Source organism: Manduca sexta, chromosome 2 (assembly GCF_014839805.1).
Source record: "Manduca sexta isolate Smith_Timp_Sample1 chromosome 2, JHU_Msex_v1.0, whole genome shotgun sequence".
In the NCBI taxonomy this organism is placed as follows: Eukaryota; Metazoa; Arthropoda; class Insecta; order Lepidoptera; family Sphingidae; genus Manduca; species Manduca sexta.
Genome location: NC_051116.1, coordinates 1,409,384 through 1,437,014, shown reverse-complemented (window position 1 = coordinate 1,437,014; position 27,631 = coordinate 1,409,384). Strand labels below are relative to the sequence as shown.

Here is a 27,631-nt window from a genome sequence, read left to right as displayed (position 1 = left end):
AGTGCGTCCATGTAACCGAAAATACAGAATGAAAATGGCGCATATTGAATAATCGTGAACGGATCTGTTGCAAAAATCACTTTGTCATACGGAACGCATCTTTACAGAAATTTGTGGTAAATTGCAAAGAATTGTACGGTGTCGATGTTTTTTATTTGTAAACAAAAATGTATTTACTAATGTATTTTAGGAAAGATCAAGAAAGCGATGGCGAGTGGCATGGACGTAAATGTGTTGGTAAAACATTTAGTAAACGGCACTCTGGGAGAGAAATTATGTATTATTTGTTTAGAACAGCTCAATGAGTCCTACGAGAATATTTTTACTAAGATTTGCAAGGAAGATCGGGAATATTGCATAGCCGACGTGCTCGAGACGGTCTGCCAGATAAAGGTCAGTTACTTTTCTATCAAGATTATGCCATTTGAAATTCTAAACTACTATAAAGCCAAGATGTATCTCGGGTTTGTGATATATTACACAGCAGTTAAAACACCTCTTATTGTTTGATTTATAGATATTTTATTCGTTTAACAGCAATTAATTTTTTCAGTTTGATGACGAAACTGCCAACTACAATGTATGTCTGAATTGTTTTGTCAATGCATCACTGTCCTATAAATTCTTCTTGTTGAGTAAAACAAGTCAAGAGATCATCAGTTACTACACAGAGCAACTGAACCAGAGTATTGACACTCTTCCAGAGGATAACCCTCCAAGCACTTTTTGCATACCACTCCCTTCCTTTGCTCCTAAAACATTTAGCTTTAATTTTGACCTCGATGGTATTGGTACTACAGAAACATATGAAATGCCGGTCAAAAAGTCTGTTACCCCGAAGACCGATGATGATGTAGTAGTAGTTGTTCAAGAAAATGGTGAACTGTTGTTTTACAAGATATTAGATAATGGACAGATGATGTTGCTTGATGAATATGAACGCCAGAAGTATGATGATGTTTTGTCTAAATCGGCAAAGGTCGTGGGCACCAAGAAAAAGCAAAGGAAGAAAAGAGGTCCTATGTCATACAAATGTTGTACTTTGTGTCCCGTGAAGTATAGATTTGTGGCCAAACTGCAGACCCATATGAAAGTGGGGCATAATGTTAATTTGTTCGTTTGTAAGGTACAATTGCATAGCATGATTATTTAATAATTGTTTACAGTTAACATCAGTTACAGAAAAATGTTATAATGATACTTATGAGTCTATAATAGATTAAATTAAGTATTGTGTCTTGACCTTTTTTTGTATAATATACAGGTACTAATTCTTGATAACTTAGGCTTATTTTTCCAATAGAAACAACATATTCTGTTGCTTCTTTTCAAATTTAAACATCAATTAGGATTTACAAGCTATTTAAGGTGATATTAGATCAGTATGATTATTCCTTCCAGGTGTGTAAAGCATTTACAGAAGACGAATTGGAATACCATAACCACTTGAAGACTCACACCAACATACACCAATGTGCGCACTGCAACACAGTGTTTAAAAAACGCGACACAATCATTGCTCATCTTAAATGGCATGAGAAAATGAAGAATATTGGACAGGTGAACATGTTTATATATAGAAATGAGAAGAGGTTTTCCAATGCAGGGATAATGCTAATAAATTGCAACTTTCATCCAAATCAGTGTTACAATGACAGCACTATGGATTTACATGCATTGTTGCTGATGTTCAACAGGCTTAGTTATTACAACTGGCTTTGTACTAGAACCACCTTTAATGTTTCAAACCTCGTCAGCCGCCATTCTATTGGACTCCACTTACCATCAGGTGCAGTGGGGTCACTTTGGCATGCACATATAAAAAAACCTACCATTTGCACCACATACAATATAACTGTCTTCAACAAAATATAGGAACACAATCAAATTGTAACAATTAGCCTAATCTGCTACCACAAGACAAGTCTTTTCAAGGGAGTCAAGTGTTTCCAAACCACTAGATCACGCAATAAATGGTAAAATGTACTGTAAATGTTATTTCAGTCAGAAAGTGCTCATATCTGTGAAATCTGCGGTGTGATATTGGAAAATGAGCAGAGTCTCACGGAACACTGGGAGAACCGTCACTACAAGAAGTACACCTGTTACTACTGCGGCCGGATGTATAAGGGAGAGATCAGCTTCGAGATGCACATCAAGAAACATGAACAACATATGGAAAAGAAGGTGACACAGTGAGTATTTGATATAATTTTGGTTATGGATTTAAAAAAATATAGTTAGTACTTTTGATAGTTTAGTTATATTCGCCCGGATACCGACCATCGTACACATGGTGTTAAATACCGCCATAGTGGTGCGCTCTGCCGCGTTCTGGGATCAGTCAGTGTCGATCTGGTTCCAACAAGCCGGCATTATTTTATAGATAGTCTACGGGTAATCATATCTCGTCAGTCAACATTCTATTGGACCCCACTCCACTTATCATCAGGTGCAGTGGAGTCAATACCGTGCACATTAAAAAAAATGTTTGATTACTATTGACTTTCAGTGTATTCAATATATAATTATTAACATTCCAGGCAAGACACTCCTAAATTGTCGGAGCCTGAGAAGAAATCTCCGAAGCAGGACAGCAAACCTCGATGTACTTGTACGTTATGCGGCCACAGTTTCGTAGACCAGCGGGCTTTGATGTGGCATCAGCGGTTGCACAATAACGAGAGACCTTACTCTTGCGATGTGAGTGCGGAATGTGTATTTTCCAAATTTATTTTTGAATTATACATTTTATAATAAATTTCTAGGAACTGTAATACTTTTTCTGAACAAATTCCATTATCCTAAAATCTACCATAATACTTCCTTTATAAGTAAGCTTTTTGGTGATGCAAGTCAGTTTTGAAAATATATAAATAATATTATACACAGTGATACTGTGTTATATTTATATAATTCTATAATCTAAGTCCAACAGACATTATGGATAGATTGAATGCGACAGAGGTAACCGTAGTGTGTGGTGCGCAGGAGTGCGGGCGCGCGTTCGTGTCGATGACCCGCCGCAACCAGCACCAGGTGTGCGCGCACACGGCGCCCACGCGGCGCTGCCCGCTGTGCCCCGCGCTCTTCCACCTGCGCTCCATGGTCAACACGCACGTCAAGAAGGTAACATGCTCAGGCGCACGTGGACCGACGCGGCGTCAGTAACTAGTCTTATATTTTTTGGATAACTTAGCTAATGGATATATTAAAAAATTGTTCTAAGTTTTAGCCACCCAAAACATTCCCGCTATTTTGAATAATGTAACAGGAGAGTACTTCAAGGAAAATAATACATACTAGATTTCTTTCCATGAAATCAGCATTAAAAGTGATTCATAAAGAAAGCAGTTCTTAATATCTAAAATATTGGGAGCAAAAGAGAGGTTTTACGCCATCTGTTTCTCACTTACGTACCATTATGGTCGATGATACTCGGTGACGTCACAGTTTGCCATTTAATTATTCCATAGCTACCACTAAATTTCAAATCTTTCTAATTTATTTATTATTGCCTAGATTTAAAAAGCTCTTTTCCCGCTAGATTTTGGAAGACCTTTTTTGATAAATATATTTAAAAAAAGCAGTGGTTAACCGAATTGCTTTAATCTATTAATATATACCATTCAACTGATTTACACACTCAGGTACACCTAAAAGCGCACAAGCGCAGGAACCGCACGAGCAAGTATCAAAACGTGTACTGGCGCACCGAGCCCGTGCCTATACAAGAGCTGAGCGTGTCCATACAAAACGAAATATTAGAGATGCAGGCGGCTAAGGAGAACGAACCGGAAGACTGGGTGAGAAACGTGATCAATAAAATTAAAATTGTACACTCTGGAATGAATTTACTTTTGCGGTGTTTCTTTGGCGTTATGACTTATTCTTCAAATCGAAGCTTGAAAGGCAACCATAACTAAGCGACAATTATACCGAAAACGAATTATATAAATATTATGAATTACCATTTTTTTGTGTCATTTGATCTAGGTTTTGTAGGTCTAGGACAATTTTAATAACTAGACTATATCTTTAAACAATAAAAAGTTGAATTGTTATGAATTTTCATATTAAAATCAAAACTTTAAAGCACTCCACTCAAAAAAAATCTGATTGTAGCATAGATATGATTGCCTTTCAAGTGGCGAAATAAGGTTTAACAAAAGTGTTTAACGGTAGGTAAAGACTTGTTTTTGTCCCTGGCATTGCCGCCGTCCATGGGCGAAGGTGACTACTCAAAATAGCTCGTCCGTCTTTGGAGACAATATAAAACCAGATTGTAGTATCACTTATTTGAAAACAATGATAGTCATACCCTCACTGGAGTTAAATTTACTATCCATATTTTTTTTTTATTATATTGTTAAAAATCTTACCATGACCATACCGTGACTTATTCCTTTGCCAATGTGTTTTTGTTGTTAAACTTTTCATTATACTAATTCTTAAAAATATGTTAACAGGTGTGGAGACCAGAATCCAAAATGGAGAATATGTAGTTAACATATAATATAGTGGTGATGGTATTGTGAACAGTTCCAATAATTATTTTGTAGTATTGTTGATTACTCAGTTAAATAATCATAATAGAGATCTGACATTTCTTATTGCACTTTCATGAATATATGTACAGTTCTATTTAAACTTCTTGCAGGCTGCGAAGTTAGCGGCGAGCGCAAATAAAATCAAATCGTTAATATATTTAGGTTCAATTAAAATTTATATACCTATTATGTTTATATCTAAAAAGATTAAAAAAAATAAGAATAATTTTATTTTAGTTGTTAAGTTGAAAATGTATTGTAATACATTTCTATATTTATCAGATATTTTTATACCTTTATTTTGTAAGAAAGTGAATTAAATACTCCAAATCAATGCAATCATTTTTTAAAATATCAAAAGAATTCTTGAGTTAACAAATTCAGCTGTACTTGGACAGGAACGCATGCGTCTAACACACTGATGCGTTCTCCGCATAGAAACTTATTATATTTTGAGCCGTAAGAAGTTTGAATAGTCTGTAAATGATTTTTAAGTACATATAAGTAAAAAAATAGCACTTTTGAATTTTATAGACATTGTGAGACTATTTATATGAATATGCTGTAAAATAAAATAGAATGTTACCAATAAACAAAACAAACATAAACCCTTTTTGTATATACATTTATTTCTTTTTTTTTTAATTTTGAATCATTTTCGCAGATATATATTCTCATATAGAATAATCAATTGTCTATTGATATATACAACTTACATATAATCGAGAAGGTCCTTAATTGAAAACTACATTGAGTCTTATAAATCTAGGTGGAATTATTCTGTTTTATCATCTAGTTGAAGTTCACGCGTTGTGAGAACGGGGTTGCTGTGACTATGATATTTTCAATTGAAAAACGAATATTTTTCTGCCATATTATAATGAATTCTTCCAAAAAGTTTATTAGTTCATACTGTATTTCCTTTTGAATTAAGTTACGACTTTTTCTTTCAATTACAAAATAATTATAAAAAATAGCCCTAATCCTATCTGATCAAATCTTATTGTTAAATGTGCGGAAAGACATTACTGTCATTCATCAGCTGCACAAAATATTTTTTTTGTAACTTAATTTTTTTATAACAATTTTATCTAAAAATACATTTTTTTTTTTGAACTTAAAAAATACGAACGCATTTTTTTTTATTTCTCGCTCTAATCGGCCTAGGAGACTTTTCAACCGAACTCTACAAATCTACAGACAATAAACTGCCTTCGATTAGAAATCAAAACATTGTTTTCAAAACAAATAAAACATACCTAATTTCTACAGTGGCCTGCGAAACTACATCCCAGCTACTACGATTTTTTGCTCAATCAATTCATAAACATTGTGCTTTAATTGTTTAACTTGATTCACGTCATATTGTGTACAGCAGTGTCTGTTCCTCAAAGATTTTGATGTCTTCACTCGTATGCAGGACGGCGTCGATTCTGTGGCGGGAACCCCAAATATACTTCTATAATAATCAAAACTCGCGTACACTCATGACTAGAAGCCGAAGTATACGTAAATTATATAATTATGAAATAATCGAGCGAAAAAAATCGTACACAACTGAGAAAGCCTTCCGGTCATTGAATTTTTCGAACTACCGCCATTTCAAGATGGCGGCGAATTAAAAAAAAAACTGTCACTGTCACAACAGCCCCGCCCTTGCCGTCTATTGGACGCGAGTCACACCTCCGACGCGCGACTAACCGTAAAATTGTTCGGCAAAATAAATACCAGCGATATACCCTGCGTGTTGTTACCTAAGTAGAAGAAACGTTACATTCAAATCTACAATATAAAAAACGCTACAAAAACTTCAATTTGACAAAGTGTTACTCGACAACTCGAATGTTTATTTATTCGTTGGTAGGGTGAAAATATTATTTCTATCAAGTAATCAAATGCAAGTGAAATAGATAATACAATACTATATGAAATTCAATGTAAAGTGGATCATAGAAAATGTAAAACTGTGGATTCATTATACAAATAAATCAATTACTTTATTTACAGTGACAAATTAATGGTTTATGTAACAAATGAAATAAACAGTAAACACTAATAAAAGCTAGGTTTAATTCTGGCACACACAATAACTACATTCTGTATTATCTTTATCCACATGGCGTAAAAACTAAATGTTGTTCGCTATAGAATGATATCAGTAGCTGCGAACTGCGGTGGTAAAAGTTTTCCTTATTTGTATGGTATACATTGAGCAATGCTGTAAAGAACACTACATACAATATAGAAGGAGAGGCTAGAATGCATGAAAAAAGCCAAGCATGCATATCAGGAGGGCTCACAAGGGTCTAAGTTCTAATAAATATATTCTATTTCTAATTTGTAACAATCACTATTATACGTTTGGACATGGACGCACGAAGCCAGAGCCGATAACAGTCAAGTTGTCGAGTTATAATAAAAAAGAATTAAAAAGAAAATAAATGAGGTACAAAATTTCTTCCACTTTGTACTATCATACCGTTCGCAAGAAAGCCGTGAAAACATCTGAAAACATTTTTTTTTAAGTACCAAAAACACCAACTTATGTTTAGTATCACCCATAAGTAAATCTATATTACAAATTATTTTGACAAGAATTTTTAAATTTACTATGTACAATTGTTGTCTATGCTTATCCTAATGGCTATGAATTGGCTAGCTTTCTTGCAAACGTGCGAACTTCCTAAATCTGACATAGCGTGACGTAACTTACGTGACGCCGACGCGACGTCCCGTCCGTGTGGACCTGCAAATAAAACCACTTGGGTCCGAGCCACATCTGACGTTAATATACGTTGCCGACCTACCGCCGCGTATTCTAGCACATGTTAATTAGGCGACGGACTTTCGGCTGAGTGTGAACGGTTCGAGCTGGGAAGGTTAGCGACGTAAATTACGTCAAATGTGGCCCGGCACATACGTTAAACCATCTCGAATGGACACAACTTATTTACATTTACTCTCGGTTAGACGTAAGCAATAGATATTCTATCGAGTGGTTACACACAACTCTATCATGAAACAAGATACAAAAATATATTTTTACGATATACAAATATAATACTAAAGTATATAAATAGAAGACAAAATCCTCGAATTTATAATTGTTAAAAATGTTACTCTTATCTCGTTTAATATTAACTATGAGGTGTCATTACGCGGGTAGCATTGATGTTGCATGTGGAATGGTGTAGTTAGGGCAGCAATCTTAGAATAGTGATAAGTGTACCTTATCGAACCACAGTGCATTATGAAAACTCGATAAAAAATATGCAGTTATCTCGAGGTATCCAAGATAGCAGAGATGAAACATAGTGAATGTAATAAAATCGACACGAAAAAATAATTTAACAAAATACTATCTAGGACCCTCTACCTTGACTTTAATGACGCTACATTGACTTCACCGCTATCTTAGACAACACGAGTTTCAAACAATCCAGCAACAGGATGTTTCAAAATATTATAATGGCATATTTGGATGCTACTCATTTCAACACCATTACAATATCCTAGAGTGAATATTGCCACAAATATAAGCCGTTCTTAAAATGTACCCATAATAATATTGCTCCTAATAAATTTCCACAAATCGACAACTTACGACCTAATCCCCTACACAGCTTACCGTACCTTCACTCGCGCGAGTTGCACGCATCGCTCTATAGAACATCTGCTGCGTACGACACAGACTTACGTGATCACACGTCGTGACGTCTCCGCGCGACATCTAGAGAGAAGATCGTGTTTAATCATTCATAATAAATTAGTGTGGTATATACAACGGTGGCTACATGTTTGTGACACAGAGTTGATTGTAACATCTCTAAAACGTATGTACACGTCAAGCATACTTACCGGGCGTTAGGTTACGTATTCGCCGCGCGCCCGCCTCTGCGAAAATTCGTACAATCTTAGCGGATAACCACGTACAACCAAAACATTAAATTGCACCAAAGTTTATAACCTTATTGATCCTGTATCACACACACTATCACTGTTCACAGTTAAGTCACATTTGTCCGTAGTGTCTTGGAAGTTTGGCCCTTGTGTACGATTTTACTCAGCAATACTGGGGGTTATGTTGTATTAATGTCTAGATACAGGTCCCCCAGTGTGCTAGGCCATGTTGGGTGTTTACGTCCGCTTGGCTTTGGCGGTACGAGCGCGTCCGGTGCCGAATATGAACCGGTGGCGCCACTGCTCGTAGTGCTACGTGCACGCGATGCTGTTCGACGTGGACGCGGGCTGCTCCTTGTCCTTGTCCGCGGCGGGCGGGTGCGTGCCATTCTGCAGGTTCACTTCGTACACGTTTGAGGAATTTGAGTCTTCGTTGTAGGATAGGACGCTTACTTCATCCGTCTGTAAGATGTTAAATAAATAAGCTATTTTTTTATTGTTATATGGCTGTTTTACATAAACGACCACAATAGCATTTTTAATTATTCGCGAAAATGGCCCAAACAGAAAATTTTTTTATCTGCTTAAAAAATACTTTATTATTTTTTTTTATTGAATTCATAAAATTGTTTGGATTTTTGGATTACCCAAATGGGTTGTAAATATGACTCCTTTTGAATCAGCACTGATGTATGAAGTGTGATTGTGTAGGCTGGGCGCCACACGATAATATCGATGATACATGGAAAGGACGTGTGTATAAACTCACGCTGCTCTCTGACAATCGCTTGGTCTTCTTGTGCGGTGCGTGCGGGGCGTGCGGTGCGTGCGGCGCGTGCGGGGCGAGCGGCGCGGGCGGCGCGGGCTCGTGCGGGCGGCGCCGCGCGCCCGAGATGGTGCGCTCGCGCTTCAGCAGCGACGCCGACAGGTACTGCGGCAGCTGCTTGCGCCGCACGTGACGCGCCTGCGCACCACACATTCAACTGGCTCATCATATGTCAACCATCGGAGCTACTCTACTTTTTGAGACATTAGGATAGACTAGCTGTTAAGTTATAAATTGTATTATGCCAAGATGTTTCCGTTGTTTGCCGCTAGAGGCGCTTATGTTAATTTGTATTATTTATGTTCTGTGTTTTAAAAAAAAAACTATTCTGTCTGAGGTTCGTTCCAATAAAAATGTGCATTTGTTATAGCAGAATTCTTACTTTAATGCCTTAAAAATAACCAAATTCAATACTAGCATTTTATTTGTTTATTTTATTTATTTCAATTAGAACGGATAAACCAATTACACTAATTAAGTGTGTATTTAATGTACCTATTTGCCTAGCATAGCTAGATTATATTATGCATTTCACTCTAGATCCTTTCAACAATATACAAGAGATACTCATATGGAATAAAATATATTTTTAGAAATATTATTTTACAATGACATAGCCATGTTGTAACAAATCTATGGGAATGTTAAGAATTAATCACTCCTGTGATACGAAATATTTATACAAGCGGAGCTTCCCGACGTATAAAAGTTATTATTATATATTATACGTATTATGGCATAAACACGAACACCTTATGTGGCCAAACATTGTGTATTTATTGTGCTATCTTTAAATTGAATCTCAAATGTATAGTATGTTGACATCAAATAATTAACAAATATGACTCAATTACTACACAACGTAAGATGCTTGATCCTATCAGAAAAAATTACTTATTAAGGACTGATATTTTATTTCTCAGATAACGGTTATCAAGAAAATTCTAACTTCACTATGTAGGAGAAATCAAACATCCAACCTATTTTATCTGTACAATTAACATTTTCAGTAACTAATTTTATTTATACTATGAATAACTGATGTTATAATTAATAAATCCTTGCTCAGAAAATATAAATCTCTGTCAATTGATGTGTGTAGGATATACACAGAGCTTTATGGAAATCTTAAAAAAGACATAATGTCCACTTATGTCTTACTACAGAATGACAGACACATACTAACCTCAATGGTGAGTCCCTCGCGCGCCATGTTAGTGTTCTCTGCCTGGTAGTGCACCGCTTTGGTGAATGAGGATATGTCGTACGTGAGGTCCACGTTGACGCTGGTCTTCTCAAACACCAGTCCGATGAACCACATCGAACAGAGGTTCGCTATCACCTCACCCTATAATACAAAAGAATGATATGTATAGTTAGGTAGGATAGGAAGGTACCAGTTTTTGTCTACAACTTCGTCTTATAGACTTCCCCGCACTGACACCCACCACTACAACTCCTGTAAGCCAGGATCAGCAGTGGCACGCATTGCATGACACCGAGCGGTGAAGCTCGCAGAGTCTCAGGGAAAACAAATATGTCAGTATCCCGCAACGAAATTAATCAAACAGAAGGATAGGGAGGAGTTGGAAATATTAATAGTCCACTTTCCTCCATAGTAAAGCGAAACAAAATAATGAACTAAGGAGACGTTTTAACCTCAAGGATAGGGACGTTTACACCTAGATAAGCTAGTTATAAAGCACCACGGATAAAATTAAAAGATCAACTCCATCTGAGTGAAAGTCCAAAAAAATCGGGGAAAAGAGGTACAGCCTATAGTGCTCAGAATAACTTCCTATTAGTGAAACAATTTTTTTAATCAGTTCAGTAGTTAAAGACGGCAACCCTTACTAAAACACAAACTTTTCCTCTTTATCTTAGTATAAATTACAAAAAGAAGGTATAAAATTTACAACAAATATAAGGCGATATGTAAATTACTACAGTTCATTCATGTTAAGAAAATAATGAATCATCGTCGTTCGCCAGCCTTCAGTCTAATAAAACTACATACATTTCGCGTCGACTTGTCACTGTCAACTGAAGTGTATAATTTTGAACAACCTTACTGTCTATTTTTAATTGGCTGAGGGACAACAATGACTTTTACTGTAATATAGATGAAAATTTAAAGTGGCTACTATCCTAATAGTTATAAGTTTGAGTAAATGAAACCAATTAATAAGTTGCATGCAAACCTTGTCATTCTTTTTAATTTCAGGCGCAGGGTCATCGGGTATGGGAGTTCCTGAAACAATTTAAGAAATCACTCATTTAAGCTAAAAAGAAACCATTATGTATTACCCAATATGGTCACTTTGTATATGCCGCTGAACAGAAGATGGACTATTTTGGTGTTGTCCAGGTCTTTTTCATTGTTATGCTCGACGCAAGACTTGTAAGTTAGTGCAGTGTGGCTAACTTTTTATCTTTTATCTATGTGCATGTGGTCGACATTACTTACCCTAATATAACAATAAAACTAACCTCAAAAATTCATTTAGAATGTTTTTTTTTTATAATAATTAAGTACTAGTTTATAATTTTATAATGCTTGTTCATTGTACTATTTTTCGCACTGAATACCTTTAATTACTAATTCTCAATCTAATAATGCACCCAATAATCAGACCAGAAAAAAAAAAACAGATTTAGATTTGTTCATAAAACTAGAATTGGTGATAAAAATGCGCAGTATGTCTGTACCTGGCGGCAAAGCGAGCGGCTGTCCGTTATTAGAGTTGAGCGGCACCGAGTTGTAGCACTCGGGGTTCACGTGCGCTATCGTTATGTGCTGATTCCGCTCCAACGTCGCTGCGACACAAACCAACAATATTTTCATATACTTGCCGTAATATCAATCATGTATTATATGTAAGTGGTGATAGCCTAGTAGTCAAACGGACTGCTGAGATGAGTGTTTCCAGGTTCAAAAGCCAAGCAGAGGCACCTCCGACTTTTCTAAACATATGTGAGTATTCATTGTAAATTATCACTTGTTTTAACTGTAAAGGAAAACATCATGACGAAACCTGCGTACCTGACCAATTTTCAATAAGAATTTTGAGAGTATGTGAAGTTTGCCCATACACACTAGAGAGCGTGGTGGACTAAGGCCTAATCCCTCTCAGTAGTAGAGAAGCTGTGCCCATCAGTAGGACAGTATATAATATAGGGCTGATATTTTTATATCTTTTATTAGAGGCTTCACTCGCGTGAAGTTTTCCGGGATAAAAGTCCCGCTATATATTTTCCCGGGATAGAAAGTACCCTATTAACACATAGGAGCAATACAACTTCCTAAAAATATCGGTTGAGTTCCTGATATTAGAGACTTCAGCTTTATATATTAGTATGTTTTTTTTTTTTACTTTTACGTGCAGTCAAACTCACTGATAAGATGTCTGATCTTGCTCTCGATGAGGCCGCACCACTGCAGCTGGTCCTCGGTGGTGGCTGACGACGCGAGCAGCACTATGAAGTGCTTGTACCGCGAGAAGAAGTTCGGCGCCTCGAACAGACGCTCCCATCCGCATTTGCCGAGCATTATTTCGTCCGTTATCGTTAGACCTGTCGGGGAAAACGTTTTGTAAATATTCACAACAAATAAAATTAACAAATATATGTTTTTGACAGGGAATTATTTTAGCTTGTATAGTTTTTGTATTTTACGAATGCGTGGCTTTTATTGGTCTATCCCATCTGTTTTTTCGAAATATATGTAATGTTACGAATTACTTTTCATGGAATATTGGTACGCAGTTTTCTGTCTTATCTCTTTTATCAAATCTATACTATTATATAAAGCTGAAGAGTTTGTTTGTTTGTTTGTTTGTTTGAACGCGCTAATCTCAGGAACTACCGGTCCAAACTGAAAAATTCTTTTTGCGTTGGATAGCCCTTTATTCGTCGAGTGCTATAGGCTATATATCATCACGCTATACCCAATAGGAGCGGGGCAGTATTGTCTTATCTCAGGAACTACCGGTTCGAACTGAAAAATTCTTTTTGTGTTGGATAGCCCTTTGTTTGTGGAGTGCTATAGGCTATATATCATCACGCTATACCCAATAGGAGCGGAGCAGTAATGGCTAAACTCAGGAACTACCGGTCCCAACAGAAAAAATATTTTTGCGTTGGATAGCCTTTTGTTCGTGGAGTGCTATAGGATATATATCATCACGCTATACCCAATAGGAGCGGAGCAGTAATGGCTAATCTCAGAAACTACCAATTCAAACTGAAAAATTCTTTTTGTGTTGAATAGTCCTTTGTTTGTGGAGTGCTCAAAGTTATATATCATCACGCTATGACCAATAGGAGCGGAGCAGTAATGTCTAATCTCAGGAACTACCAGTTTCAACTGAAAAATTCGTTTTTGTTAGATAGCCCTTTATTTGTGGACCGCTATAGGCTATATATCATCACGCTATGACCAATAGGAGCGAAGCAGTAATGGCTAATCTCAGGAACTACCGGTTTGAACTGAAAAAATATTTTTTGTGTTGGATAGCCCTTTGTTCCTGGAGTGCTATAGGCTATATATCATCACGCTATGACCAATAGGAGCGGAACAGTAATGAAACATGTTGCAAATCGAGGAAAAATTATTAGTTTCGAGAGCTTCCGTTGCGTGCGCTGCGTAAACGGTTAAAGTTATGCAATAATTATGTATGACGGGATTGTTCCTCTTAAAAAGTTCTAAAAAATATATTATAAAACAAAGTCCCCCGCTGCATCTGTCTGCCTGAACGTGTTAAACTCAAAAACTACCCAAGGTATTAAGATGAAATTTGGTATGGAGACAGTTTGAGACCCTGGGAAGAACATAGGCTAACGGGAAACTACTTCTTTTATAACGGAAAACTTTAGCCTGAAAAACTTTATAACGCGGGCGGAGCCGCGGGCAAAAGCTAGTAATATATAAAATGTATGTACAAAAACAAAAAAATAGATGAGACAGAATTTTTTTTAATAAATGTAAAACTATTTCTTTACATACATTTATTTTGATAAATACTAATAGTGGGTAGGCATTAGATGTAACAGATATATATAATTATACTAATACGAACTTATACATGAATACGTATTAAAACCCATTGTTTTATATGTATTGTAAATTTGATACCTCCTTTCTGCAACACCCTGTATATGAGATAGCATAGTTACCTAATCTAAACTCTTCCATGATGATTGTTCTGGTGGAGGCAGACACGTTGAATGTGGAGTTCTGTTGCGGGTACGCGGGCGTTATTATCGGCATCAAGTGGAAACGGTCCGACATGTTTACCTTTACAAAAACATTAAATACTTTTACTGTTTGATTATTACTTTTTAAGATGTCATGTTTCAACACACGAAGCTGCCGACAGCCCTTTAAAGGCGATCTTACTAGACAGGAAAGAAAGTCAATTTTTATATATATTTTTTTTTTGATAGTCTGAAAGATAATATAATTTGAATTTCTTAGTTTGGTGCATGCATGCATTCTATACAATTAGTAATATCGTTCGACAAGCGTTTTTTTTAACTATAATTGTTTTAAAATTGCTTTATGCATTTTAAAAACAAATATAGTCAGTAACGGACTTTTAATTTATACATTTGTATCTTTTACGAAATGGGAAGGAAAGAGCAACACTTTTCAATATAACATTTAAAGATCTTAGGAATGTTATTACGTATTTCATTTCTTTATAATTAGCTGAGTGAAAAGAGAAAACTTTATTAAATTTAAACTTTTGACTTACGCGCTGTCTGAGAGACGATACAGAATGTAAAATCATAAATAATTAATTTCAAACCAGTTCCGGATCGAAAAATATGTGTGTATAAACGTAAAACTACTCAACCAGTGTTAAGAATTGCAGAACTTACTCTAGGATCCCAAACCGGGAACCCCAAGTTAACATGGTCCGGTTGTTTGAGCAGCACAGGCTGCGGCCACTTCCACTGGCTGAACACGAGGAAGAACTTGTGCACGAGAGTCGCAGGCAAGGCGTTCGGGTACAACTGGCATGTGCGAGCTACTAGCATAGCCCACGACACTCCACCCAAGTAACCCAGCGTGTTTGAGTATATACCGTGACCTGAAAAAATTATTATAATATTTTTTTATGTGTATGTAAGTTATATATTGTACCTAGTTTTTGTAACACCCTGTAGAATATGATTTCGTATTTACATATTATGTTACTTCTCACTAAATATCACTAAAACAAAAAGTACTCATTAATTGTCATAATCTTCATTATAAATCGAATGTATTATAAATTAAATAAATAACATAATTACTAGTCAATTATAAGATTTAGGTCTACTCTCTAACATTTTTAAACTGAATACTATATAATATATACTATATATTGTGTTATAGTTCTCAAGAAAAAGAATGGGTGCCACCATAATCTTGTCTTAAAATCGCAGTGGTAAGTTTGAGGGTGGGATAGTCTTTGCTTTATCCATACAATAAAAAAAAACACATACGTTTAGCCCAAAGTTTGATCGCTCGCAGCGTGAGCCGGAAGTTATTGATATCGGGCACGAGGCGCAGGATCTCGTCGGTGACGCGACATCCGTTCAGCGACCGAACGCACTTCTGATCCAGGTTCTTGAGCAGCATGTCGTCGCGGAGGTCAAACGAGTCTGTGGATTATAGGTATATTTATTTAGCAAGTTATTGGCTTCTTTTAAATTAGATCTAACAAGACTGGCGAAATATGGGTGTGAAATATTAAAACCTAAGCGTCTCGCTAAAAATTGAAAAAATGTGATGTTATGTCAAAAGTTGTAAAGACGGGTCATGATGGTAAGTGATCATGCCTACGCAAATGGATGCCAGCCAGGAAAATTTTGAGCAGACTAAGGCTCGCTTTTTCATGCGAATCTTCCTCAGGCCGATTTAAAATCACTTTCCGAGTTCAACAATCTAAAGTATTATAATTTGTGTTAATTTATTTATTTTATGTATTTACAAGTTTGACCTTATGTTGTGTGGACAATTTTCACTATACTTTATGGATTTGTGTCGATACAGCGAGGCCAATGGTTGGGACCTTCAATAATAAACAATTTGCGTAATTCATTGCATTGATTATAATACGCATTACGCGTGTTCTGTTTGTAATCTTAACCTTTCTATATCTAATCTGTTGTGACGTATATAATCCTGCTTGGCACTCGTGTCACCACAGTTTTTTTTAATTATGGTTTGTTTTTGGTGACGCTAAAACCCTGTTATAAGCATTGGCAGTGGCATCTAGACTTGTTAAGATGAAAATGGGGATTAAGGTTACATGAACAGAGTTTGGGGTCAAAACAAAATTATATTAATTTGGTGCGGTCCAATTTCCTGAAGGTTGATAGATTTCAAAAACCAGCTCCAAAAGATCCTGCAGTCCAGAGAATGTTTTACCGTCGTTGTCAATAAACCAACAGCCATTTTCAATCGAACGTAAAAATGAACCAATCAGAACAAATTCTTTTTGACATGCTTACAAGTGACTTATTTTGATTGGTTTATCTTCGGGATCGATCCAAGATTAAGATAGTTTATTGAAAATGACCGTCTGTCAGTTACCTTTCTAAATCAGATCCTACAACTAATTACCCTATTTTTAAAATTAAACTACTTTTCGGATTCTATCGCGGTTTTTTATATTTTAGTTTTCTCCCGACGTTTCGAAGTCGTTGCAGCCTTCATGGTCACGGGGGGGAGAAATATAAGAAATCATTATTAGGGTATAATTTTTTGTTTATATTGATATTGTTCACAAACTCACCAGGTATCTCTTTGAGCGCGAGCCTAGCGAACAGCAAGTCTATCTCGATGCCGTCAAAATTCATCTTTATTACGGGCACGAACGCGTCTTCCACCGCTCTCAGATCTTTCACCTGCAAATTGGAATACAGATTTTTATTATTATTATTATATGTCATTGCAACTTTAAATAGTTTGACTGAATTTTCAGTTAGACGCGGTATAAAATTGCTTCGAAATTAATATAAATTATTGTTGTGAATTAAATACTGTATTCAGTGAAAAATTATAATTAGAAATATGAGGGTGAATTTGGTGCTAATGTACATTTTTTTTAACAGGCACCTCACATCCAGATGGGAAGTTTAGTGGGTTCCAATAGATTATCGATTAACGAGAGATATACGACGAGGCAATCTACACAATTATGCCAGCCTGTTGGAACCAAATATACTCAGGCTGATCTCGGAACGCGACACACTTACGTGAACCACTACGGCGGGTTTTAACACCTTGTGCACGGTGGTCGCTATCCAGGCGGATATAAAATGTATACCACGAGAAAACTTCATAAACCAATTCCTCGTTTACTACTTACACTACCCCCAAAATGATCGAACTATTTACTATGGTACTTCTATCAAAGGAAAGGATAAATGCTATGTTTAGTGAAGTATGCGTCACCTGTGGCTGCAACTTGAGCAGTTCGTAGAACGACTGGAAGTAATCCGTCCTGTCGATGTGACGCGGCGCGACGCACAAAGCGTCTATATCCGCGCCTCTGTGATGTACCTGCATAGATAAAGTAATATAGATAATGTATTTAAAAAGGAATTTTTTTATTGCTTTTATTGCTTTGAATAACGAGACGAGCTTGCCGTTCGCCTAATGGTAAGCGATACAACGGCCCAACACCTTGAATTACAAAGTATTGTTCGGTATTCCACTGCGCTCGCTATCTTGAGATATGAGATGTTTAGTCTTATTATATCCAGTTACACTGGCTACTGGTTTAGACTAACTAACTAACTACTGGTTTAAAGTAAATAAACAATATAACACAAGAAAAAAGTGTTTTTATGTTACCAGACTCTAAGTAAGTGTCTAGAACATTATTGTTAGTTGTAGTAAACTTAAAACCTAGAAAATTAAGTTAGAATTGTATTGCTTATTAGTTTTATAGACTAAATTGTAATTTACTGCCAAGAACCTAAGTTCCTAAAAAATCTTTAAAGGAATGGGATGCTGTGAATAATTTAGTATGCCGTGGGCACACTTACAAGGTGAACATAAGCAAACTAAAGATTTCGAAAGTCAATAACGCTACAGATAAAATGTTTTTCAAGGAGTCCAATTTCCACATTCACATGTATTATGTCTCCAGGGAATATTTATTATTTTACCGTACTTGATATTTCATTATTTCTTTTATTTCTATTTTATACTCGATGTTTATAATAGTTAATTCAGTCCAAGACCAAGACCTTAGTTCCAGTTGAAAACCAGCTCCAGGCACACCTCGCCCCGCATTTAGTGCTAAACTAGAACCTTTTCAGCAGTATCATGGGATGCACGTTGCCCGAACCTTATATCTATTTTGTTTTTTTTTGTACTTTGTTATAAATATTTGTGTGCGTCCCAGTATATTACGCGAATAAATGTTTCTTTCTTAGACAATCACTACTGCCAACCCACAGCATCCTTACCCCGAGCCTGTATGATCCGAACGTGTATATATTCCCTCCGACGGTGTCCGCCACGCTGGGCGGCATGTTTTTCCGCAGCGACTCATCTCTTATCCACTGCCTGACGAGCCTGTGCAGTGAGCCCAGCACCTCCATCCGATGATGCATCTCTGCTTCGGATTCGAACACTCCGAATGGGGTTAGAGATTCTTTCAATTGATTCGTACGCTCGATGTCTATGGGCTTTGGACCTGCGGAGAAAATGTTGGTGTATAACTAGATCAGTTTTTTTTTAATGAACTAAGTTTATTCAAAAATATAAGAAACTTAGTAATAATCTAAATGCCATTCTAAAAACATAGCCTTACTCAAAGAACGTAGGTCATTTTTAGATAAATTAGATACTAGAGTATTACTACTAGATTAGTTGATATATTTTTTTTTCATCCTGATCAGCAACATTTCTAAAGACTCATTTAAGCGGATCAATTATATGTGGACGCGCGCGCGCATTTTGTGTATGTGTATGAGCGCGTTTATATGGTATAATTTTATATCAACGGTTTAAAGGCTAATTGACTTAAGCGAAATTTTTTTACGACACAAAGTTTCATACAATTTGAAATCAGAACTTTTTAAACTAGTTAAAAAAAATTGAAAAAAATGTGGCTTGAGTCAATTTGCCTTTCAATCGTCAATATTGATTCTTTGTTAGGCAATAAATTCCGCAAACAGGTTTAAGGACATTGCCACTAGTGTACTTTTGAGGATTATGAGACATCTAATGCCCCGAGAAAGCATCAAATGGCCAACGAAGTCTCAGGGATATTACGTAGTAATTTCTAAATTATTTTTATATTGGGTGTGAATAAAAATGGCGCTCATCAAGAACCGTCATGCTTGCGTATTGATTCAGTTGTAAAAAAATAATAACATCTAAAGGGCGTGCCATTCAAAGCTAGAAAATGTAATTTGTTAGAGCGTTGCTAATATTCCCGTATGGATAGGTGCGACGAATATTACGTCAGTTTTAAACGATATAAAACTATAGACTAAACTTAATACTTGAATACGTCACTAAATAAAATTCTGCCAAGCCCAAACCGGTGGCTCTAGAAGCATGAGATCTTGTAGGAGGGTCCCTTAAATATCGTGGAAGAGCACTAAGAAAGTATTTTTGAAAGTACACTATCGGGCACTAGGTTAACTATGGAGAAAATTGAATAAATAAAAGATAAGTTGTATCCGAAGCCACAATGAAGAATTTGAGTATTGTTGACGTAAGCATAATAAAGGAATACTCATAAAAATCAGAGGTTAACGCAATATCTATGTTATCTCTTATAGTAACGCCGTCGGATATTACGCGATAGGTTGGAGATTCTAATAACTACCGATATATATCGATAATTTATCTCTCATTAAACGTTATTGCGATGTACTTGTTAGTTTTTATTCGAGTAGTTCGTTGGCATGTTAACGTCATATGAATGTACACGTTATCACGCATTTATCCTCAAAGGGGTATGAAGAGACGCAACCAGCGCACCCACTTTTTGCCAAGTGTGTTCCGTCCCTTGCGTTCGATATGATAGGGGGCGAGCCTATCGCCATATTGGACACCTATTCCAGACTTCGAGCTGAGACTGATCAGAAAAACCCAAATATCACTTTGCCCGGCCCGGGATTCGAACCCAGGACCTCAGTGCGTACCGCGCATGCAGTACTACTACACCAGCGAGGCAGGCATACGAATGTAACATACTGATAATTAGAAAAGTTCAAAATGCATGATAAGAGAATAAAGATATTCGTTAACAGAACACAGAAACTGCGGAACGGATTTTGATGAAAAATGGCCCACGGATAGACCGTGTTCTTGATTAATATTTAGGCTGCTTTCATCCCGGACTTTGTAAAATATGTTTTAATCATTCCGAGGCTCCACAACTTAATATAATCATTATGCCTTGTATTTCACTTTACAAGCAATGTCCATTTAGTAAACTTGACCTCTGATAACTCCATAATTGTAAGTCAATTCAGCTGCTGTCTTAAAACTGATTACAAAACGGTAATTTGTAGAGACAGTATTATCCGACAACACTGAAAAAAAAACGTATAATCGCCATATAATTTGTGTAACAAAATATACAATACAAATTGAAGACCTCACGTTCTAAGGTCAGGGAGACGTGTTTATTGACATTGATAAATCCAGCAGTTAGGGGACTACAAACAGCAATTTTGTAATTAAACGTTCGCCAGTTGTTACACTTGACTCATTCCTTCATATGCATGTAGGCAGGGAACTAATGACAGAACCGCACGCTTGATATTTGCCGTCAATAAGAAATCTTCGACCTCCCACAAACGCGTGGATGCTATAAAACCTTGTTCAAGTAAACGTTAAGTGTCTGGGATTTGTATCAAAAACTGAACTGTCTATATATATTATGCTATGCCTAAGTCCATATATAATTTGTTCGTAGTTCCTTTATTATATTTTTTATATATCAAAGTGACTCCATTGCACTTGATATAAGCGGAGTGGGATCCAGAGTATCGTCTGATGAGAGATGATTATCTTTCGCAAGTCGTAATTATGCCGGTCTGCTTGAAACCCGACCATGCTCTACACATTTTAGACTCACCAAGTCTCCCGGATATATTATATCAGCCCTGTGTTAATACTGTCCCACCGCTGGGCACGGGTTTCCTCTACCACTGAGCGGGATTAAGGCTTTGCCCACCACGCTGGCCTAGTGAGAGAGAATAACTCATGTGTGCAGGTTTCCTCACAATGTTTTCCTTAACCGTTAAAGCCAGCGATAATTCATACAAAATACACACATAACTTTTGAAAAGACAGAGTTGCGTATCTTTGTGTTTTGAACCTACAGATATCCGTCTCGATAGTCCGTTCTACTCCCTACTTAACTATAGCTGCTTTCTATGTACAGTATATAAATTTTGGACAAGGCAATACACCTATAGATAAAGCATATTATATATTTAATGAAAATTGTAATACCGTCCACAGATTTGCAACATAGCATAGCATTATCACGGAACGCCTTGAAACGTTAATCGCGCTAGGTTAATAGGAAAACGTTATCTGTCAAGGCAAGGTTTACATGTCAATGTCATTTGGAAATGACGTAGGTCGGCGACGCAACTTCTGTGATATCTTGGGTTATAACATGTGGGTTGGGTCTACGAACGTCTAATGGCATTAATTATAATCGCAATAATATAAACGAAGCCAAAAAAATAAATCATCGCGGTATTCGGCAGTTGATATTTGATTTACGACTATTTTGAATAAACGATCTCAATCCTAATCTTTGACCCTATCTCGAAAATAATCCAATCAAAGTAAGTAATTTATAACTATGTCAAAAAAGCTTCGTTCTGATTGGTCCGTTTCCGCGACGAATAGAAAAGCCTAGGGATCCGATTCAATACCGCGGTTGGCGCATAAATATTTACGTCTAATCTATAACGACGGTTGAAAGGCTAATTGACTTAACCGAAATTTTTTGCGACACTAAGTTTCATACATATTTAATATCAGCACATTTTTCAATGTTTTTTTTTAAATAGTTAAAAATTTTCGAAAAATAATGTCGCTTAAGCCAATTAGGCTTTCAACCATCGATTGGATTATTTTCCGAGATCCAATCCATTTCTAATATTATCCCTTATTCTCAATTACATCAAGATAATATCCGGGCTCAAGACATATCTACAAAACAACCAAACCTACAACTGTCACCAATTCGATTATTGTACCCGTTTCGCGTTTCTGTATCGTTCATTTCGCGATCGTGCAACGCCTTGTTATTGCTTTTGATTAACTAACGGTACATCGCTGTATCCGTGACCGAGCGTAACAAAAATATTGTGCACTTTGGTGTTTATCTGGATTGTTAGGCGGTAGACGGGTTAGGTTATTCTGCACTTATTGCTAAGAGTAGGGTTTACATAGTTTATGATTAAGGCTCGTGGTGAGCCTAATAATTGCGACACAGTTTAAACTAACGCAGATATTATGGTCATTATTGTCTATTATTGTATAGTTGTTACTGTTCTAAAAAAATTTTTTTTGTTTATCTGAGAATTGTTTATCCCTAAGCAATCAACACATTTATGCCTGTTTAATATCGAATATATACGAGGTGAATCCGAAGCACGAAATTTATACAGGCTGATTTGACAAGTTATACAACTTTATTGCACACAAGTATCACCACCAGAACGGCATAGAAGTAATTCGCTGGCGTATTAGTAAAACCGCCTAAAACTTTTACCCCCTTATTCATAAATGTTTTTTATCTAAGGACGAAGTAAAGCTGTGATAACAAGCTTGTTTCTCAGTGCCCAACGGCACTGAGAAACAGACATAGGGCCGTTGTGATTGGCTATTATTGTTGTATCTCAATATTAGCCAATCACAACGGCCCTATGTCTACGCACTGAGAAGACTGTCATGCCGTCAGCACTGAGAAACAGACTTGTTATCACAGCTTTACTCGGTCGTTAGATAAAAAACGTTTATGAATAAGGGGGTTAGTCGCGTACAGCTTGGACTTTCTAGTACGTTCGTCATCCTAATATTTTACCATAATCAGGCAAGGATAAGCTTACTAAGATGTAGTTACTTTTCAATTCCATTGTATTACAGTAGGGTATTGGTTATCCGTATTATTGGGGATTGGGGTAGTGTTTCGAAAATCGGTTTATTCGGATAATCGAACTGGATATTTATTTTATTTATGTACCAATATAACAAATAAAAAAGTGCATTCATAATATGAATATCTTTAGCGACAAATCATGTCGTTTTATCAGTATTTTACGTCCGTTGGTCGAAGCGAGCTTAGCTATTTGGTTTAATGTTCGTTCGGTTAATTGAAATTCGGACGCTTTTCTGTAAGTCGGTGTAGTGTAATTAACACCGAATTAATATGATGAAATTAATGCGAATAAGGTGTTATTTTAAAAGGACAAACTATGTTTCTTTTTCCTTTTCCTTATGTACTAGCTGTTTAGCAAAATAAATATGTTTTGGTAAATAGAAAAACAATCTTCAAAATTCTTCCTCTTTCAAAATAATTACAAACTCAAGCGACAAGAAAACGTCATCGTATTTGAAGCAAGTTCACCCTTTCAAAAGCGATCTATTTTTAAACGGGTTTCATCATTGCACATGTATGGATTCACAACTTTACACGAAATAAGTTTTATTTTGCGAAAGACTTGTACAATAATCATTCTAATGTTTCGTAGTCTCAACTCAAAGGGTGGATAAAATGCTTTTACATTTTTAATAAGTCCATTACGTGTGCTTAAAAATCGATAAAAGTAGAGTTATTTCGCAGTTTGATTGTATGGTATTTAAACATAAAAAATTTAAACATATAAAGCCTGTAGCAAGCATCACATCAAAATTAATTATCTATCATACTGTTCGAGAATTTAATACTAAACAAGCTACTCAACCTGCGGCGCGCTGAGATTCTGCAAATGGTCCAAAAATTTTACTAAATCTAAAGAAATTTATCCCAAAATGTATCTAGCTGTATGCTTACCCTATAAGAATGAAATCTTTCCGCTAATTGTGAATACTCTTTATTAAAATGGATAATACATACAATTTTAATTATGTTTTTAGTTGTTTCAGTAGTTTAACACATTTACTTTGTAGCCTGAGGCATCATAACTAAAACATATTTATAAAATAAAGGTTGAGTACCACTGATCTATATTCACCCACATACCGAGATCGTTCAACATACCTGCCATTGATATAGCGGAAGTCATGCCCAAAGTTTTCAAGTTCTGTTGGTTTTGATGCTCATTTGGCTTGCCAGCATTCTGCTGGTGAGCGTTGCTGTGTGAGTACTGGGACGCTGGCCACATCTTGGACATGCTGCGTAACACTTAAATACTATAAAGGTGGGTCATTGATAAAATGCTTTCCTAAGGGACAACTGTTGGGGCCCGGAACTCCGGATTTGATGTTTCTGGAACAATAATTTGTTGATTTAAGGATTTTTGTATTTACAATTATTTTGTAATTCTTATATTTTGAATTTACAATAATCTTTTGGATTTTATTTAACAAAGTTTGAACTAGATTTTTATTTGATTCAAATAGTTTTATTTAATAAAGCATGAAGCATTTTACATGGGCTAAAATAAAAAAATAAATTATACAATAATATTATATAGCACAAAGATTTTCAACAAACTGTTATACAGGCAAAGTAAAACTGATTTTACTAATGCAATATTTTGTAACAAAATTAACAAGTCTTGTCAAATGGTATGTATGGTTGTATGGTTTAATTAATTTATTCTGAATAGCAATATGTTAGCTTCTCAGAAAAAATTGAATAAAATGTGTTATACACCAAAACTACTATTTATATTATGATAACATTAGTATGATACAAGTCTGTAAGAATAATGTTTTTACATATTTATTATGTAATGTCCTACAAAACTAGGACAAATGAATGTGACATTCAACAAGTTAAATACAACAGTGTTAAGGTATAAACTATAAAGATTGCATGTGTTGTAAAAAAATCCAGGATATTGTACCTTTACTTAGTTTAAGTAGTGATAAATATATTAATCATAAGTTCTATGTACTACAGGTACACTTAAGTGCCAACAACAGTATTTGACAGGCCTCTTTTTGTCATGTCTTTTATGGGGGCATGCTAATTCTCGAAAGTTGAACTCCATAACATTTTGTTCCAGTACTTTTAATGGCATTTTTTTTTATATTTACGAAATTTCCTTTTGGTGCACTGCATTCTCCCATGAGGCCCCACAAAAAAAGCTCTGGTATTTGACAGTATGATATATATATTTATAATTGAAAAGTAAATTTGTTCTTTGTAATATGTCATTTGAAATGTTATCACTATTTTGCAGACAAAAATGTTTCCGTGGAACTAGTTGAAGCAACAAACCAAAATAAGTTAGGATTTGTTTGGTTGCACATTATTCTCAGGAACTACATCTTTTTTTTGAGTATACTTTCACAAAGGAAGCTAAATTATCTCAGAATGCTCTGGGCAATGTTTTATTCCTGCGATTAACATACACGTTTATAATATGAGCAAAAACTATGTTTGATTATTCACAAATAAAAATGCATTATATTTAAATTATGGAGATAATTAATAAGGACTCGTCATTGGGTCACTCGTCAAGCTTTGGGATGGACACTTCTCTTTTTATTATGGCTAATGTTTAATTATCCTGTCTACAAATCATCGTTACTGATTTCAATGTTATTTTTAATTTAGGAACAATAATTTGAGATAAACTTTTTTTAATATCTATTATAAACTTGCTAAACATTAGTTTAGACATGTATATGTGTTGTGTTGTGGAAAATAAACATTTAAGTAATAGATAATGAACTTTAAATATACAAATTATGTTAACCATATTTATTTATTATTGAACAAGATGTTGAATTACCTAATGCATGTTGAGTATTAAAGTTCATTTAATAATAATAATATGATTCAGTTGATAATTTTAAAAAGTAAACAAACATTTAGTTTGGTATCCTAGTGTGACAATTTTATCCATATTATGTACAAATATACACCTTTTATCCCTAAAGGGGTGGGGTATATGTTCATTATTTTGCGTACATTATTAGATTTCTACAAAAAAAATATCTGTATAGTTTGTTAAATTCTGTTACGATAATACATAATTATGTTAAAGACAAAAGAAATAAATCTCATATTGTAAAATTTTATCCTAAAGTTGTGATGTTTCTTATAACCTTATAATATTAAAAATTATAATATTTAATATTGCTCATGTATTACAGTATTATAATTCAATGTCTTGCTAATGGGGGGTGGTAGGATCATGTCTGATCAAACCCTCTTCATTATTAAATAAAGATTAAAAAAGAAAATCAAAACATCCATTTATTACCTACTTTCATACATTCTTGAATTATTTTCTATCTGCTATACAAGATAACAATGTAACCCTTGTGTGCTTATTTCAGATACTATGTACTCAGAATAACCAATCTAATGTAAATAAAAAAACTGTCCGCCGGAAAACAAAGCGGCACAATTTCCTTTTCTATTTTTGTTTGCGGCTTCTGCGTCTAACGAAACAAACATCCGGCGACGCAAGGATATAACCCTCTGTATTACTATAGTTATCTCTACTGCACAATAAACAAGTTTATCATATAATTTAGCAATAACAAGCGATTCATACGTTTATTGAGCACCTTTCTTAGAATTGATCTCGCCCCGAGAGTATTCGCTGATCTTTTCTGAATAACATGAGAGTTCATTCACCCATTTTATATTCTATTCTCACGGCCGGTTTTAACTTTGTTTATGTATTTTTTCAATAGTGATTTTAAATGTATCATTTATAACAGATAACGTAAAACATCGAGATAACTACTGCGAACAATAGATTTCAATGTCCTTTTGTTACTCTCGCAATTCGTAAGGTCACAACTTATGTAAATATGCACGTCACGCAGCTAACAGAAGCTTTAGAATTAGCGGGAAATTAATAATAAACCATTTACAAGTAGTTTATAAATGGATACAATTAAAAATTCACGAGTAAAGACGCTCAGGTACGCAAAGAAAAAGCTCACGTTGCAAATACTCATGTTATTACGTTATTACCATTTTAACAAGTTTAAACATATATAGAACTGTTAGAACTTACCAGTTAACTAAACCATGCATGCGAATTCAATAAATTTTGCACGGCAGATCAACATAAATCATAATAACTGAAGGAAACAAACATTAATTCCCAAACAAGCACCCAACAGTCGCCAACAACAAGGCAGCCATTTTTACAAGATGGCGCTATAGTTTCT

General features: G+C 35.4%; 2 protein-coding genes across 6 annotated transcripts; one reads left to right on the top strand and one right to left on the bottom strand.

Moving 5' to 3' along the window:
• Nucleotides 1-11: 11 nt before the first annotated feature.
• Nucleotides 12-5,173, top strand: LOC115448709 (zinc finger protein 2 homolog). Of its 2 annotated transcripts, XM_030176226.2 has the most exons (9): nucleotides 12-116; nucleotides 191-393; nucleotides 554-1,126; nucleotides 1,402-1,560; nucleotides 2,005-2,195; nucleotides 2,544-2,703; nucleotides 2,992-3,129; nucleotides 3,651-3,806; nucleotides 4,470-5,173. In XM_030176226.2, the coding sequence occupies exons 2-9, from the start codon at nucleotides 208-210 to the stop codon at nucleotides 4,503-4,505; spliced, it is 1,599 nt and encodes a 532-aa protein (XP_030032086.2). In that variant the 5' UTR covers nucleotides 12-116; nucleotides 191-207; the 3' UTR covers nucleotides 4,506-5,173. The 2 variants fall into 2 exon arrangements, with proteins under 2 accessions (XP_030032086.2, XP_037292661.1); XM_037436764.1 differs by lacking the exon at nucleotides 12-116 and having other exon boundaries at nucleotides 123-393.
• On the bottom strand, nucleotides 5,162-27,631 carry LOC115448708 (poly(A) polymerase type 3). Of its 4 annotated transcripts, none has more exons than XR_005112115.1 (16): nucleotides 27,475-27,631; nucleotides 24,528-24,755; nucleotides 18,748-18,977; nucleotides 17,726-17,833; nucleotides 17,064-17,175; nucleotides 15,769-15,927; nucleotides 15,160-15,371; nucleotides 14,452-14,572; nucleotides 12,673-12,849; nucleotides 11,986-12,093; nucleotides 11,478-11,527; nucleotides 10,463-10,624; nucleotides 9,220-9,414; nucleotides 8,409-8,912; nucleotides 8,184-8,280; nucleotides 5,162-7,296 (listed from the first exon to the last, which is right to left on the bottom strand). XR_005112115.1 is itself a non-coding variant. In XM_030176224.2 (14 exons), the coding sequence occupies exons 2-14, from the start codon at nucleotides 24,658-24,660 to the stop codon at nucleotides 8,763-8,765; spliced, it is 1,917 nt and encodes a 638-aa protein (XP_030032084.1). In that variant the 5' UTR covers nucleotides 24,661-24,755; nucleotides 27,475-27,631; the 3' UTR covers nucleotides 5,162-8,762. The 4 variants fall into 4 exon arrangements, 1 of the variants encoding a protein (XP_030032084.1); XR_005112116.1 differs by having other exon boundaries at nucleotides 8,248-8,280; XR_005112114.1 differs by having other exon boundaries at nucleotides 5,162-8,280.

Coding starts and splice junctions, on each gene's coding strand:
- LOC115448709 (XM_030176226.2), top strand. CDS start 208: ATGGCGAGTGGCATGGACGTAAATGTGTTGGTAAAACATTTAGTAAAC. Junction 394..553: donor AGACGGTCTGCCAGATAAAG/GTCAGTTACTTT, acceptor TAATTTTTTCAG/TTTGATGACGAAACTGCCAA. Junction 1,127..1,401: donor TTAATTTGTTCGTTTGTAAG/GTACAATTGCAT, acceptor TATTCCTTCCAG/GTGTGTAAAGCATTTACAGA.
- LOC115448708 (XM_030176224.2), bottom strand. CDS start 24,660: ATGTCCAAGATGTGGCCAGCGTCCCAGTACTCACACAGCAACGCTCAC. Junction 17,834..18,747: donor TCGGATCATACAGGCTCGGG/GTAAGGATGCTG, acceptor TTATCTATGCAG/GTACATCACAGAGGCGCGGA. Junction 10,625..11,477: donor AAATTAAAAAGAATGACAAG/GTTTGCATGCAA, acceptor TTTGTATTATAG/GGTGAGGTGATAGCGAACCT.